Source organism: Amyelois transitella, chromosome 23 (genome assembly GCF_032362555.1).
Source record: "Amyelois transitella isolate CPQ chromosome 23, ilAmyTran1.1, whole genome shotgun sequence".
Lineage (NCBI taxonomy): Eukaryota > Metazoa > Arthropoda > Insecta > Lepidoptera > Pyralidae > Amyelois > Amyelois transitella.
Window position 1 is genome coordinate 1,547,145 of NC_083526.1, and position 18,269 is coordinate 1,565,413.

An 18,269-nucleotide genomic window follows, 5' to 3' on the forward strand; every position below is an offset into this window, starting at 1 on the left:
CTTAATTACAGGTTGAATTAAAATTCGATATAATAATAATATTTATACTCATAAAAAATTATTTTGTTTAATTTTACTTCTTTACGTTACACAAAAATTTCTCATCAATTATTTTCTCCGATCTCTTGGATGGGCATGTACCATCTTTGTCTTCATTGACACTTACTATCAAGTGAGATGGAAGACAAATGCTAATCCAACGTAGAAATAAAAAAAATGGTTGAAGATATTTTCTTTAAATTAAAGAAAAATGTTTTTTCAGGTCTTTGAGAATGAGATTCATTCACATGAGATGAGAGCCATTCATTGCATTAGCACTGTGAGCCTAAAGATAGAGGTCAAGAGGTTTAACACAGAGTGCATTTAGGAAATTAAACATTGTTTTATATTAGGAATAACTCATATGTTCAGTATCAATAAATGTTACCCTGTTTGCGAACATGAAAACAGTGATTTTGCAGATGTGACGATTTTTTTCTCCACGTTTAGCAAATTGTAATACAAACGCTCAAGAAAAACAACTATGACAAAAATAACTTTTAATAATGGTAACTATACAAGCGTCAAATTGACAGTTCTACCAACATTGCCCCAAGGATGCATTCAATTACCTAATAATGGAACCTAATCAATAGCAATTGTTTTCAATACTGAATATTTCATATGCTGATAAATTTTAAGTATCAATAGCTGAAAATATTTATGCACTATAAGCGAAGTAAAAAATTAATTGCATTAATAGACATCACATAAATTGAACGCACTTCTTAGTTTTAAACCATGTGGTTTTGACATTGACAATACAATCATTGTCAATAAACTTGGTTACATTACATTAGTAAACATATGCATGCGCGCGATTGATTTAAACGATTTTAGTAATTTTGGGTATATAAAAGAACATAAACTAGTTTAAGACAACGGAAAAGAAATATAAACAATCAATATGAATTCCGATCCGTGCAAAGTTTGCGGTAACACAGACATGAATCTAATCGACGGGTTTTATTATTGTGTGGAATGTGGGACTCAGGATGCAAACTTAATGGAAACTATGATCGAGGATATGGTGTTAAAGGACGGAACATTCGCAGCGAAACAGAAGACACGGATTACTAATGTATTTCGGGTGGTAGAAAAAGGTATTTACAAAATAAAACTTTCAACTGTTGTGGTTATGTCATGCTTGAATTTAGAATGACTGTCATATAAGGGTGTAAAAAAGGGTGTCCTAATCAAACAGACCAATATAAATGAGCATGACCTGCAAAAACCTTTTAAGTTTTAGTTCAACATACATACATACATATGATCACGTCTTTATCCCTTACGGGGTAGACAGAGCCAACAGTCTTGAAAAGACTGATAGGCCACGTTCAGCTGTTTGGCTTGATGAATTGGGATTCAAATAGACGACGACGAATGACGGGTTGCTAGCCCATCGCCTAAAAGAAGAATCCCAAGTTTATAAGCCTATCCCTTAGTCGCCTTTTACGACATCCGTGGGAACGAGATGGAGTGGTCCTATTCTTATTTTTATTGGTGCCGGGAAACACACGGGAAGGCACGGTTTTAGTTCAAATTAAAATATTTTACTGGTGTGGGTGTAGGTGTTGATGATTATGTTTTAATGGAGTAATAATAAATAATTGTATTACAAAACAAGCAAATTTTCAGTATCTCCTGAATGGCACAAATGGCAAGCTTACAACTACATCCTCTGCGGCATGGTTAAAGAAGTGATGGACCTTGGTGCCGGCCCGAAGTTCAAAATGCGAGTAATGTGGCTTTGGACCCTGTACGTTAAGAAGTTCCAAAGGAAAAAGGAGTTAGGGTATGCTAAATCAACTTAATTATTTTACACTCATATTGCAATATACGAATTTAACATTACTGTTCACACTCTCCTTTTATTTTAGCTTAGGTTGGCAGAGCCAACAGTCTTGAAAAGGCTCAATGCACATTCAGCTGTTTGTGTAGTGATAGAATTGAAATTCAAATAGTGACAGGTTTAGCCCATCGTCTCAAGAAGAATCCTAAGTTTATTAGCCATTTCCTTAGCCGCCTTTTACGACATCCGCGGGTAAGATATGGAGTGGTCCTATACTATTGAAGTGCGCGCGCACGCAAACACGCGCATATTTTACATCACAGCATTTCAAACTCTTCTTTATCCTGTCAAAAATAATGTACTAATCAAGGTGAATATGTGATATTAAACTGTTAATTTTCTTCTTACAGTTTACCTGGAGAAGATGTAGAACCAATGAAGAGCACACTGGGTATAAATCGTGTGTTGAACGTTAAGCATCGCAAATATGATCTCTTACAGTTAAACATATGTAAGGTGACTGTGAATTTACTTGTCACCATCATATACTTAGCACTTAACTTTGATAGGAGTGAAATACTAATTTCAGACTTGTGCAGATTTATCAGAGAAGGTAGACTTACCTTCAAAAACAGCGCTAAATTCTTACCCAAAGAGATTGATGTGACATTGATTGAGGGATTCCAAATGTTCAATGCACCGGAGAGCCCTAATGTTGAATACAATAACACTCAAGCTATGACAGTCTTGAAAACACTAGAATTAGGTTCCCCAATTGTTCCAGATTTAAGGAAAATAGTTGTAAGATATGTGAAAGAGCTGTGTCTTCCGAGAGAATTTAGTAATTTAGTTCTTTCACTCATGGATTATGTGCCGTGTGATTATTTAGATTTAGACAAATTTATCATGAAACAAATAACATCTATACCATTTTATGAAGGCAAAGTTATGGCTTATATTTTAGTTGCCCTGAAAATGTGTTTTGGTTTAGACGATGAATATGAAATCAGGTTGTCCGATGCGGTAGATCATATCAATAATGAAAATTGTCACATGAAATGTCACAAGTTAGGAATGTTCTCTACAACTTCTGATAGATTATTTTCCTTTCGAGATTGGATCAAGTTTCTTCAGTTAAGAAAATTAATTTTAAGTAGATGTTATGTACCGTTAGCTCTTTTATATCATACAGATTTTGATGATTATGTTTATATGGAGCAAAGAGATGTTAAAATACCATATAAAAAACAACCTTCGTTATCTGATGATATAATAATGTCACTATTAGAAAGAATCAGGACAGATGCTAGGAAGGAGGTGATACCAAAAAACGCATTTCCGTCCACTCTTACTCCTTTTACGGATTATACTGATGTTGTCTTACAACATTATCATGATCCTGAAGTAAAATTACTTCTTAGTGAAGATTTTACACAATATTCATTAGAGTACGCTTGCGTTAACTTAGATTTACGGATATCAGATGACAGTAACAATATTATAGTTGGTGTGGAAGAAAGTAGTAAATGTATTAAAAAAGATATTAAATCAAAAATTAGTGCTGCACATGAAATTCGTAGAGACTACTCTTTAGTTTATATTAGGAATTGCGAAAACAAACATTGGTTGAAAACGAATCCGCCTACAAAAGACCACATAAAAAAAGTGAAAAAAGAGGACACAGATGAAAAGGACCATGATGTGGTTTCCTTAGAAAATTCTGAATCGGATATAAGTAGCATTGTTAATGAAACAATTATAAGAGAGGATGTTGATGATAAGAAATTAGAATTCATTGATGAAGATAGAAGTGATAACATATTTGATGACGATTTTAAAGATTTTGAAGAATATGAACCGAAAATTCATTCTGAGTTGCTTAGTATTAAAGAAGAGCCTATTGACGAAATAAATACAGAAACTGGTGAAAATGGTGACATGTTGAACAGTAATGCTGAAAATCTTGATTTCAATTCTCTTGTTCATAGCTCCATTCCTGACGAGGATGGACTGGAGTATTTTTTCAACCCTGAAACATTTGATAGAGAAAGCGCAATTAAACACTTAGTATTACTAACTTGTAAAAAATATAGTATACCTATACCAAAAGAATATAAAACAGTAGAAAATAAAGCGCCAAGAAAACGAAAATGTGAAAATGTAAATAAAGAAAATACTGAGGATGTCGCTGTTTCTGAAAAGAAGCCGAAAACGCGGACGAAGCCAGGGGAAGCGCGGAATCAGGTCAATGTTTTACTCTCCGCATATTACGATAGCTTGAAACATGACGTGTTTTCTTCAGTCAGTCATCATGTCAAAGATCTTGTTGACAATTTAGAAAGAATTAGAGAAAATTTTAATATCGAGGATCAAATAAATGAGGATTTAGATAATAATGTCGAGCAGTATCACAGTGAAACTCTACACGATAGTAATAATGGAATTAATATAGACGAAACACAAAATTTTGAAGATCCAAGCATTGTGGAAATTCAGAACCAAACAAAAGATGAAAGCGCCGTCGAGGAATCAGAAACCGCCTACAGGGGAGATCCAAAATTTGACGACAAAATTTATGATGTTAAACAATTGTATGTGGAAATGGAAGACGAAAGTTTAGAGGATATATTCGACATACGTGATGACCCTGAAGTGGACAGGATCATTTCAAAGAAAATTGATGAATTAGCATCTACGTCTGTTGATTGTAAATCGAATGCTAAAGCTGATAAACGAGAGGAAAATTACAATGATTGGGATGATGATATACCGCTCAGTGAAATTAAAGAACAAATTTTGGAAAAGAGGAGAATACGTGAAGACGCCTTTAATAATTTAGAATATTTGATTACGAATAGAAGGGAGTTAACAAAAAATAATTATTGGATTAGGAAGGAGAAGATTATGAGCAGGGTACAGAATAGATCGGATTCCTTCACAAATGACATGAAGGAATGTTTCCCGCGAAGTTTTAGTTTCCTTTTGATCGAATGCGCGGCCATGTTGGATTGTACACCATTCATTCTGTACAAATACATGTGCCAAATCGAAGAATATTTAATTTAATGGTATTTTTATTATGGCGTTAGATACGATTGTTGGTTATTTATTTTTGTAATTTGGCAATAATGTTAGGAAAGAAAATGTTTATTTTTTATCATGACCTGACTGGATCGAACCTGCGCTTTTAATTATGACGTGAAACGGGATAACGATAGTTTAACCATTTTTTATTTCATTCCATCCATTTAGTTGATAGTGCCAAGCCTAGCCACACTGGAGTCAGAAAAAGCACAAACCCACTGAAGTCGATGATGCATACCTTTTTGTTTTTAATTTTTTTTAGCTTTGTTTGGTTTTTGGTTTGTAAAAATAATTTAAAGGTGACTTCTAGTCGTAATGTATAAGTTTGTCATTAGCCTTTTTGCAAGTGATCTTTTTGTTTATGTAATTCGTAAGATATTGAGGATATATTTAATTATACACTCTACTGCAGAAAACCCTTCCTCTCATGGTTTCGGTTTATATGAATTATGGAACTGTTTCTCTGCCGTTGACTGTATATAGTATAGTGAATATTTCATTCATAAAATATACTTTTATTACGATTGATTTATGGTGTTTTTTATACATTTCAACAGATATCTATAAAATAAAAGTATGCAAGTATAAATTTTCAAGTCCACTTCATGGAGCAAAATTACAGTGAATAGGGGTTAGACAGAGTCAAGGAGTTTTGAAAAGACTCAAAAACTCACGTTAAGCTAAAAGACTAATGACTGAATTGAGATTCAGACAGTAACAGATTGCCAGCCCATTGCCCAAAAGTTTTTACTTTCTTTTTTTGCTTTTTTTCGTCAGACCGGCATGGAATGTTATACTTAACATTGATTCCCTAGTCTTCTCTAACAACATCGAGTGGTCTTATTTATGAAGTGTTGAGAATTTATACGAAATCCATGCTACTGATGTGCTATTGAGCGCACTGAGGTATGATAAATTTTGTTAAAGCATGTTTTTTTGATAACAAAAGCCGTTAGTAAAATATAAACTACAATGATATTTATGCTGTGGGTGTAGAAATGGTTGTCATCGTCTATGTTAAAAAAGTACAATTGACATTAACTGAGGTCAATGTCAAATAGGGAAAATAAACGTAATACAACGCTGCCGGTTGGTCATTCGTTGTGTTTGTTTAGTGTATTATTTTTGATTATAAACCAATATTAAGCAGTAGTTAAGGAGTAAAGTTAATCCTATTATAAATATGAAGGAACCTAAACAAACTCCTATAGAAGATTTAGCAGAGTTACGGAGTTACTTTGCATCACATAATTCTGTGCGCGAATATGTAGCCCATACTTCCAAAGTACATTCAGTTGGCTGGTCCTGTGATGGCAGGAAACTGGCGTCGGGATCCTATGACAAGAGTGTAGTGACCTTTAATCTTGAGAGGAGCAGATTGGTGAGTATACTTATGTTCCATTTTGAGGTTATGTTTGCACCAGTATCAATTTGAACTGTAGGTAAAAAGTATGTAGTGCCGTGTGGTTCCCGGCACCAATACAAAAAAGTATAGGACCATTCCATCTCTTTCCAATTTATATCGTAAAAGGCGACTAAGGGATAGGCTTACAAACAAACTTGGGATTTTTTTCTAGGCGATGGGCATTCAATCTTTTCAAGACTATTGGCTCTGTCTACCCCGCAAGGGATATGGACGTGACCATATGTATGTATGTAAAAAATATGCAGGGGTCATGATAAGTGGAAAGATTTAGTCTCTACTCTATATAAAAATTATTATATATAACTCCATATAATCTCTTGCAGGTCCAAGATTTTGTGTTCCGAGGCCACACCGGATCAGTAGATCAGCTGTGCTGGCATGCGTCTCACCCTGACCTGCTCAGCACTGCCAGCGGCGACAAGTCTGTGAGGATATGGGATACAAGGTGATTTTATTCATGCATTTGAGTGTACACATAGACATACAAATAGTCACGTCTATATCCCTCATGGGGTAGACAGAGTCAACATTCTCGAAATGACTGATTAAATTTACAAGTCAATTTATAAAAATAAATCTTAAATTACATGCACATTGTACCTATACAGTAAAAACTTTTTAAGTTATCGATATAATTAGTTCTTCATTCATTCATGTTTTTTAAAGTAGACATTGTGCATTCATCCACGATTTAGATTTAAGAGATCTATATTTGTAAATTGATGTCCGATGAAAATGCTGCAGTGTAGTTTGTTCCGCCGCTTCTTCTACACATGCGCTTTGGAAGCGGTAGTAGTTATAATAAAGTGATGTGACGTCAATAAGTTATACCTTGTATCCAATTTTGACAATAAATCTATTCAATTCTAAAACAATGATGTACATATGTGTAAGCCCAATAATTAGGAATTTTTGAAATGTTGATAGCGATAGTCTTGAAAAAGAATGTTATTTATTGTTTTATGTTGTTTGTTGTATAATATTATTATTATTTTTTTGTTAAATTATTAATATTTTGTTAATTGTCTTTTTATGGATATTAACGAGAGTTATTTTTCTTGCTCGTCTTCTTCTTGTAGTTTTCTCAGTGCGGATACGGATTTCACACCTGGACAGCTATTATGCGATGATCTGTCTAGGATTTTTTCTGACTATCCTCGAAATTTTAATATTGTACATATAAATGCACAAAGTATCCTTGGTCATTTCCCAGATTTCGTAACCTCTTTTGATTGTGCTCATTTAGATGCAATACTTGTTTCGGAATCTTTCCTAAAACCCTCACTACATTCTTCTCTTGTCGATTTAAATAATTTTAACCTTATTCGCAATGACAGAGTTGGTGCAGCTTGTGGTGGTGTCGCTGTTTACATCCGAAATTCAATTCCCTATAAAATTCTACGCAGTTCCCCCTCCACTTGTTCAGCAACTGCTGAATTTATTTTCCTTGAATTGAATATGCTTCACGCTAAAATACTTCTTGCGGTATTTTATTCTCCTAGTCTCCATATTAATTATTTCAGTACATTTGATTCTCTTTTAGATGAACTTCGTCCCATCTATGAACACATTGTTATAATGGGTGATTTTAATACGTGTCTCATTAAAAACGATTCTCGTTCCCTTCAAATTCAAAACATTGTGTCTTCTTATAACTTGAATATCTTACCACTTTCAACAACACATCATGCACCGGGCATCGTCCCATCCCTGTTAGACCTTATAATTACCTCTTCTCTTGACAATGTCGCCTGTCATGGTCAACTTACTGCTCCGTTTTCACATCACGATCTCCTTTACTTATCATACCTGATTCGTGCCCCTAAGCGTAAGTTACAGTACCGAACTGTCCGAAATTTCAAGGGTATTGACGTGGAGGCATTGACTAGGGACTCATTGACCATTGATTGGACCTTAATTTTCAATGAGAATAATATAAACAATAAAATTGAAATTCTCAACACCATGATTCTCACATTATTTGACAGCCATGCACCATTGCGTCGTGTCAAAGTAAAACATAAACCTGCCCCTTGGCTTACTTTGGAAATTAAGGAGTGGATGGCACGCAGGGATAAAGCAAAACGGCGATATAAGAGATGTCCGTCTGAACGTAATTTGCAGTTTTACAAGATGCTTCGCAACCGGTGTAGTCGTTCATGTCGTGACGCCAAGAGACGTTACTTCCACGAATCGCTTGTGAATCGAAGCCCTGCCGAGACGTGGAAATTTTTGAGGTCTGTTGGTGTGGGAAAATCCTCTTCTTCTACTTTCTCTCATTTTAACCTTAATGATCTCAATAAACATTTCTCACATCCCCCTATAACTTTAGATCCAACTATTAAATCTGCTACTCTCTCCAAATTATTAGATATACCCACCCCCACTTATCCTGCCTTTGAGTTTTCTGCAGTTCTTCAAGATGACGTTACTAAAGCTATTCAACATATTTCTTCTGATGCAGTGGGAAACGACTTAGTATGCTCCAAGATGATCAGTTTACTTTTACCCATACTACTACCAGTACTAACTCACATCTTTAATTATTCATTTTCATCGGGTACGTTTCCTTTGGCTTGGAAGCGGGCTAATGTTATACCATTGCCAAAAACTTCTAATCCTTCATCCTTCTCTGACCTTCGTCCTATATCTATTTTACCATACCTCTCTAAAGTTCTTGAACATCTTTCACACAACCAGTTTTCTTCATTTCTCTATAAAAATAATCTTATTAGCCCATTTCAATCTGGTTTCAGACCTGGACATAGCACAACCACCGCTCTAATTAATGTAACGGACGACATCCGTTGGGCAATGGAAAATAAGTCACTCACTTTGATTGTGTTACTGGATTTCACTAGTGCATTTAATTCTATTGACTTTGACGTTTTGTTGGGCGTGCTGCGGTCAAGTAATATCTCTCCGTCTTCCCTATCATGGTTTGATTCATATCTTCGCGATCGATCACAGCTTGTCCGTGTTGGTGAGTCGGTTTCTGATTGGTGTAAACTTAGTGCTGGTGTGCCTCAGGGCGGTATACTCTCGCCGTTGCTATTTTCGGTATTTATAACATCAGTCTCTAAACTACTGACATGCAATTATCATCTTTTCGCTGATGATTTACAAATATATTGTCATTTTAAAGAGAAAGACTCCTTGACAGCCATTGCGGAGATGAATGCGGAACTTGATCGGGTTTCTGAATGGGCGAAGTGTTATGGTCTCTTGGTTAATCCTGTCAAATCTAAGGCTATGATAATTGGTAGTTATTATATGTGCAATCAAATCAACATTGATATACTGCCAAGCCTGTACTATAATGGTTCTCCAATTGAATTCACCAAATCTGCAAGGAACCTTGGTCTTACTATTGATTCAAACCTTAACTGGTCGGCCCATATTAAGGAGGTTAGTCGTAAGATCTACTACTCTTTTCATACTCTAAGATGCCTTCAATATTTCCTACCTTTTCAAACAAGGGTCTCTCTCATGCAGAGTTTGATTCTTCCTATTCTGGACTATGCTGATGCGTGCTATCTTGATGCCACAGAGGAGCAACTGGATAAATTGGAACGGTTACAAAATCTCTGTATCCGTTTCATTTTTGGCTTAAGAAAATACGATCATGTTTCCATTTACCGTACTAAGCTGAAATGGCTTCCCATTCGCTTTCGTAGAAATACTCGCATTCTCTGTCTTCTTTTTAATATTTTATTTAATCCCGCCTTTCCTTCCTATCTTAAAGATCGTTTCTCTTTCCGTCATTCGTCTAATTCTCCTTGCAGATCCCATTTGCGCACCATTCTTACTATTCCTACCCACAAGACTTCCTTCTACTCTTTCTCCTTCTCTACTCATGCTGTACGACTGTGGAATTCCTTACCGCATGATATTCGCGATTCCCAAACTCTCTCTTCATTCAAACGACGAGTTAAAGACTATTATCTCTCCAAATAGACTTATATATATTATATTTATATTGGTATGTTTATGTAGTTTATTACTGTCATTTATTTAAGTACTAGCATGTATGTTTAGTTAAATATGTTAAACGTTATTTATGCACACGCCATACCGCTCTAAAATTCATCTTTCCTCTCATGGGTCTACTGGAAGAGATTTCTTGTGAAATAAGTAGCACCTTTGTACTAGAATTATTGTAATAAATGCTCCTGTATATAATTTTGTGTACATAAATAAATAAATAAATAAATAAATAATGTCAAATTTAAAAGTCCGTTGCTTGCAGGTCACACAAGTGTGCGGCAGTCATACCCACCAAAGGAGAGAACATCAACATAGCGTGGTCGCCCAATGGCAGCACTATAGCCGTTGGAAACAAAGAGGATCTCGTCTCGTTCATTGACACTAAGACTTATAAAGTGGTAAAACATTTTCCATTATTAATAACTAGCTGCGACTTCGTCCGCATGGAATAGTTATTTTGGGCATCATTTGAGCCCTCAAGGATGAATAATTTTACACGTTTTTTTTTTTCACATTTTCCATTATTTCTTTGCTCCTTATAGTTGCAGCGTGATGTTATATAGCCTAAAGCCTTCCTCGATAAATGGTATCTTCAACGCAAAATGAATTACTTAATTCGCACCAGTAGTTCTTGAGATTAGCGCGTTCAAACAAACAAACTCTTCAGCTTTATAATATTAGTATAAATGTATCATAAAAACCGACCAAGTGTCTATAAAAAAAATTGTGTTAGTTGTATTTGAGCCACATTTCATAATTCTTTTATTTCTGTTTTTCTGTTATTGTTATTGATATTCAGCGTAAAATAACGAAATAATTTGCTAAAAGATTCGTATTGGATGGATTCGACTCCAATGGAGACCTCCATTGGAGACCCACCATAATGAATTTTTTTTTTACTTTTTAATATTTGTTTAGCTATCACGGTTTGTTAGAACTAGCCTGGTGAAAGACATTGAGTAATGGGGTCCCGTTTTTACCTTTTGAGTGTGGAGCTAAAAGAGTCATATTACATAAAGGAAACAAACTCGTAAATACTCAAAAGCCACGTTCAACCCGGCCTTGTATTAGGATTTAAATACTGAAAAGCCGCAAACTTATTGCCTAAAAATTAATTCTCTTTTTTTTATTATCTTTTAATACACGTTTACATTCTAAACAATTATGGGACAAATGACACATATTGAGTTAGCCTCGAAGTAAGTTCGAAACTTGAGTAACGAGCTAGTAACCCAAAAATACTATATTTTATAATATAATAAATACTTATATAGGTAAACATCTAAGACCCAGGCCAATTAGAAAAAGATCGTTTCTCATCATGCCCTGGTCGGGATTCGAACCTGGGACCTCCGGTGTCACAGACAAGCACACTATCGCTGCGCCACAGAGGCCGTTAAATACTCTGCATGAAAAGGAACAAGCTGGATCAGGACATGCACTAAGATGAATGATGACAATGATCTTATCTTAATTTCAGGTGACAGAAGAGCAATTCAACTTTGAAGTGAACGAGATCTCATGGAATCTCTCCTCCGACTTATTTTACTTGACCAATGGACTCGGCTGTGTTCATATCATGACGTGAGTTCTTTCCTACTATTTATGTTGTACTTAGTTATTTTTTTAAAATTATAAATGTGAAAAAAGGGAAAGATGAGTGATCAATTTTTTTTTATATCGCCTAAAATAACATTCAACCTATCAGAGCGCAATGTTGTTTGGTTATTGCTTACTTATTATTTACGTATTAGTTTTGCAAGTTTAGAATCATACGAAAGTTTATAAATTTCTTTTGGAAGTTTATAATCTTGCAGTTCTTGTTATTATCCGGTGACATATATTGATTGATTAGACTTGACTTATCTTACTTATATGTTTGTAACATTCTCGAAAAGACTAATAGGCCAAGTTCAGCTGTTTGTCTTAATGATAGAATTGAGATGCAAATAGTAACAGGTTGATAGCCCATCGCGCCTATAAGAAGAATCCCAAGTTTATTAGCCTTTCTCTTAGTCGCCTTTAACGACATCCATGGGAAAGACTTAGAGTGTTCTTATTCAAAATAAATGTACATTATATAAAAACTCCGGTAAAAAAAATTAAGTATAGCTATAAAAATACTATTAAACAGGTATTTAACGCTCTCATAACATAACGTACCTTTATTTTACTACGGAAGTTTCGAATCATATTACAATGATCTGTGGTCCTGAATCATTGTAATATGTTATAGCACATTGTACAATACAACGTGAAAGTTTAATACATACATACATACATATGAACACGTCTTTATCCCTTACGGGGTAGACAGAGCCAACAGTCTTGAAAAGACTGACAGGCCACGTTCAGCTGTTTAGCTTAATGATAGAATTGAAAGTTTAATATCAGTTATAAGTATAAAAATGTACATACATACATACATAAAATCACGCCTCTTTCCCGGAGGGGTAGGCAGAGACTACCTACTATAAAAATGTACGTACAATTTATTCCAGGTACCCCACACTGGAACTCCAGACGGTGCTGAAGGCTCACCCCGGCACTTGCATCTGCATCGAGCACGACCCCACCGGCCGGTACTTCGCCACGGGCTCCGCTGACGCCCTCGTCTCCTTGTGGGACACCCACGAGCTCGCCTGTCTAAGGGTATTCTCTCGGTGAGTTATATACATACATACATACATATAATATATATATAATGTGCCGTGTGGTTCCCGGCAGTGCCGTGTGGTTCCCGGCAGTGCCGTGTGGTTAGGCACCATAACAAAAAAGAATAGGACCACTCCATCTTTTCCACGGATGTCGTAAAAGGCGACTAAGGGATAGGCTTATAAACTTGGGATTCCTCTATATGTATGTACGATCGCGTTCATATCTGCAGTCATAGTTTTAAAATTCTTACGGGTTAAAATAGCGTGCACTGTGGTTCCAGTAGATACACACACACATGCATATTTAAAAAGAATAAATATTCCATCAAATGAATACGGTCTTTAATACCAATGAATACTAAGTAAAACAGTTTATTATTCTATGACATATAACAAAACAAAACAGAAAGAGACGGTAATCAACGATGGCCGAACTGGGCCCGATAATTGTCGATCGAGATATCGTCGTCTCTCATTATTTGCATAAGATTTGCCTATAGAGAGAAGCCTGCGACTGCCAGACTTATGTCAATTCGATAAGGTTGAAAGTTTGTCTGCACACGTCCCTAACATAGGTAGTGGTTCCTTATTACTTCGTGTGAGCAAGTGAGATCTAAGATATATTAGATAATCTCGCTTGCTCACACTCGCTTGTTCTAGTTACTAGCGTTACTTGGATTCCGAAGTTATACAAGGATTTTTTTTGTCTATTTAAAAAAAAATTGTGTTACTGACAATTTTTAATGTTTCAAGGTGCCATTTGAACTAAGTAACTGACTGACTAACTAACTAACTGATATCTAAGAATTACAATACCCGCGTCTTCAAACACGAAAATCAGCAAGAAATATTAAACAAGAGGGATCAAAATAAAACATTCAATAATTAAAATTAGTAAATTTTATTGAAACAGTTTACCTATAGTTTTGTTTACATATCGATGATTATATAAAGCTATACATACAGCATATTACACTAATTATATCATCTACTTATCTCCTGTTATTAAGGTTACAGCTTAATTATTCGTTTTCATAAAGAAAAGATATTGAAGCTGTCCTTAAAATACTATCTAAGTAATTAGTGGTTTTAATATAAACTGGCAGAACCTTTCACGCACTATATGGACTCGATGCACAGGGCAGTTGTCTTGCACAAATGATATTGTTGGCATATCATCAATCGGATAAATACACCGCACAGTTGGTAACATGGTTTCGTCCAGCACTTGCACATAATGAGCAGCTGTAGCGCGTCCTGCTATCCACACCTGTTCCCCAGGTCCAGCAGCACTCATCCAGCCCCACATATTTACAGATATGCGTCCAGACTCCATCTTTGGCCCAATATTTTTTCTTCATACCGAGTTGCATTTCTTCGCCATAAATGAAGCCTACCGTGTTGCGATGACGTAAACGAACTTTTCGTCCGTAAATATTGCTTTTTTCCAGTCAAAATCCAAATACTGCCGAGCAAATTCTAAATGTTTTTGCTTATTTATTTCGGATAAATACGGCTTTCTTGCTGGCTGTCTGTGGTGTAGTCCCTCACGGTGCAATTAACAACAGTAACCACTGATGTGTCGAACTGTTCCGCAAATGTTCTGGTCGGTATGAAGCCATTATTTTCGTACTGATCCACCATGGATCTCCGCTGTGTGGCGTGTCGCTGTGTTGATTAGCGGACGACGGCCGCTGCGCGGCGACTTTTACTTACACTACCCTCTTCTTGATGGCGCGTTACCCAACGCTTTACCGCTTGTTGTTTATTGTGTTATTTGTGTGAATGTGTGAGTGACAGCGGTGAGTGCAAGCTATAAAGTTTTGCGAACTATGACTGCAATTATGAACGCGACCGTACATACATACACATACATATGGTCACGTCTATATCCCTTGCGGGGTAGACAGAGCCAACAGTCTTGCAAAGACTGATAGGCCACGTTCAGCTATTTGGCTTTAAGATAAAATTGAGATTCACATAGTGACAGGTTGCTAGCCCATCGCCTAAAAAAAATCCCAAGTTTGTAAGCCTATCCTGTGAGTTATATTGACCGTCTTATAAGTATAAAACATACAGTCTTCCCCGTTCCCTCTCTCTTCTTAATCGGTTACTCATTACTGAGTATCGTGACTTCTGACTCTGTCAACCAACAGTTTTCACTGGCTGCGACCCGTCGCTTGGTGTAGCGCGGCGCTGATCAGTGTTTCCAACCTCTCAGAGATCTGATCCGACCATCGCTTTGGACTACGGCCTCTAGGCCTTTCCCCCTCCACTTTTCCCGTCACCATCAGACGTTCCGTTCACCATAACCGTGTGGTTCCCGGCACCAATACAAAAAAGAATACGACCACTCCCATCTCTTTCCCATGGATGTCGTAAAAGGCGACTAAGGGATAGGCTTACAAACTTGAGATTCTTTTTTCGGCGATGGGCTAGCAACCTGTCACTAGTTGAATCTCAATTCTATCGTTTATTAAGCCAAATAGCTGAACGTGGCCATTGAGTCTTTTCAAGACTGTTGGCTCTGTCTACCCCGCAAGGGATATAGACGTGACCATATGTATGTATGTATGTATATTTGTCCACAGTTTGGAGTGGCCAGTACGCACGCTCTCCTTCAGCTTCGACGGAAGACTACTAGCGTCCGCCAGCGAAGACCATATAATAGATATTGGAGACACGGAGACTGGTAAGTTTTCATATTTCAAGAAAACGAAATGCTTTACTTATGTTTGTGTTTTTTTTTACAGAGAGACATATAAAATGACAATTCGAAATCTTATATATAAAATTCTCGTGTTATGTTTGTCTCCGTATTCCTCCGAAACGGCTTTACCGATTTTAACCAAATTTTGCATGCATATTCAGTAGGTCTGAGAATCGGCTAACATCTATTTTTCATACCCCTAAGTGTTAAGGGTTGTCCACCCTTAACATTTTTTTTAAACTAAAAATAATTTTTATGGCAAAACAACGTTTGCCGGGACAGCTAGTATATTTATAAATATTTTATTATCAAAACACACACAAAACTATATATATATATATAGACTACCTACTTGTCCCGGCTTTGCACGTGTAGTATTTATATGTAGATATAAACCTTCCTTAGAAAATCTTTACCAACAATTCAACCAGGAACAAAATCCACAACTTTTCGAGATATACAGACAAAGAAAATAGTTTAAAGAAAATAAACTTTATTAGTAATTTACATGTAGTGATTTTAATTTTGTTTTTTTTAGTGCTACAGACACAAAACAAATATAACAATAACTAATTTTTAAAACTGACACACACATAAATACTTATATAGATAAACATCCAAGACCCAGGCCAATCTTCTACACAAAGTTCTCATCATGCCCTGGCCGGGATTCGAATCCCAGTCAGGGCATGATGAAAAAATAACTTTTCTGATTGACCTGGGTCTTGGATGTTTATCTATATAAGTATTTATTATAAAAATATCGTTGAGTTAGTAACTCGCAACACAATTCTCGAACTTACTTCGAGGCTAACTCAATCAGTGTAATTTGTCCCGTATATATTTATTTATTTATTTTTCGCCGTGTGGTTTCCGGCACCAATAGAAAAAAGAATAGAACCACTCCATCTCTCCCATGGATGTCGTAAAAGGCGACTAAAGGCTAGGCTTATAAACTTCTTCTTCTTTTAGATTCGTCTTTTAGGCGATGGGCTATCAACCTGTCACAATTTGAATCTCAAGTCCTATCTTAAAGCCAAATAGCTGAACGTGGCCATTCGGTCTTTTCAAGACTGTTGGCTCTGTCTACCCCGCAAGGGATATAGACGTGATTATATGTATGTGTGTAGATATGTATTTATTTTTGTACTCTTTCATACAAAAACGTTGTAGTTTATTTTATTTCTCCCGTTCACAATATCTCTCATTGCCCGTTGGTCAGGCGAGAAGGTAGCCGAGATTCCTGTACAAGCGTCCACGTTCACCGTGGCGTGGCACCCCGCCAGGTACCTGGTGGCGTTCGCGTGCGAGGACAAGGAGCCCCCGGAGAGGAAGCGGGACGCCGGCAACCTCAAACTGTGGGGCATCTCCAATTCCGGATAGAATTAGTACCGTGCGGTGGTTCCCGGTACCAATACAAAAAAGGAATAGGACCACTCCATCTCTTTTTATGGATGTCGTAAAAGGCGAGTAAGGGATAGGCTTACAAACTTGAGATTCCTCTTTTAGGCGGTGGGCTAGCAACCTGTCACTATTTGAATCTCAATTCCAATCTTAAAGCCAAATAGCTGAACTTGGCCTATCAGACTGTTGGCTCTGTCTACCCCGCAAGGGATATAGACGTGTACCGTGGCGTGGCACCCCGCCAGGTACCTGGTGGCGTTCGCGTGCGAGGACAAGGAGCCCCCGGAGAGGAAGCGGGACGCCGGCAACCTCAAACTGTGGGGCATCTCCAATTCCGGATAGAATTAGTACCGTGTGGTTCCCGGCACCAGTAACGCGTGGTTCCCGGTACCAATACAAAAAAGGAATAGGACCACTCGCATCTCTTTCCCATGGATGTCGTAAAAGGCGATTAAGGGATAGGCTTATAAACTTGGGATTCCTCTTTTAGGCGGTGGGCTAGCAACCTGTCTCTATTTGAATCTCAATTCTATCTTAAAGCCAAACAGCTGAGCGTGGCCTATCAGTCTTTTCAAGACTGGTGGCTCTGTCTACCCCGCAAGGGATATAGACGTGTACTGTAGCGTGGCACCCCGCCAGGAACCTTGAGGAGTTCGCGTGCGAGGACAAGGAGCCCCCGGAGAGGAAGCGGGACGCCGGCAACCTCAAACTGTGGGGCATCTCCAATTCTGGATAGAATTAGTACCGTGTGGTTCCCGGCACCAGTAACGCGTGGTTCCCGGCACCAATACCAAAAAAGGAATAGGACCACTCGCATCTCTTTCCCATGGATGTCGTAAAAGGCGATTAAAGGATAGGCTTATAAACTTGGGTTTCCTCTTTTAGGCGATGGGCTAGCGACCTGTCACTATTTGAATCTCAATTCTAAGTAGAACTGAGATAAGAAATTGAGCCATAATATTATGTAGCATACCATATTATGGCATAATGATTTTTAAACATAACGTTCTTTCGCATAATGGTTTACGCATAACTATTTAAAGCATAACTAACCTAACGTAGCCTAACAGTAAATGTGGCATAACATTTACCTTTATGCCAAAAATCAATTATGCGTAAAATCCATTATGCCAAAGAACATTAGGAAAAAATAATTTATGTAATAAAAGT

General features: G+C 36.9%; 2 protein-coding genes across 2 annotated transcripts; both read left to right on the top strand.

Moving 5' to 3' along the window:
- Positions 1 to 843: 843 nt before the first annotated feature.
- LOC106140037 (uncharacterized) lies at positions 844 to 5,356 on the top strand. Its single transcript, XM_013341558.2, has 3 exons — positions 844 to 1,142; positions 1,678 to 1,834; positions 2,242 to 5,356. Exons 1-3 carry the CDS (start codon positions 947 to 949, stop codon positions 4,895 to 4,897), a joined length of 3,009 nt encoding a protein of 1,002 aa, XP_013197012.2. The 5' UTR covers positions 844 to 946; the 3' UTR covers positions 4,898 to 5,356.
- A 630-nt stretch (positions 5,357 to 5,986) lies between these two features.
- Positions 5,987 to 17,123, top strand: LOC106140187 (THO complex subunit 3). The gene is made up of 7 exons (XM_013341753.2): positions 5,987 to 6,296; positions 6,665 to 6,786; positions 10,591 to 10,726; positions 11,809 to 11,912; positions 12,830 to 12,991; positions 15,577 to 15,677; positions 16,918 to 17,123. The coding sequence occupies exons 1-7, from the start codon at positions 6,099 to 6,101 to the stop codon at positions 17,076 to 17,078; spliced, it is 984 nt and encodes a 327-aa protein (XP_013197207.1). The 5' UTR covers positions 5,987 to 6,098; the 3' UTR covers positions 17,079 to 17,123.
- Positions 17,124 to 18,269: the final 1,146 nt, after the last annotated feature.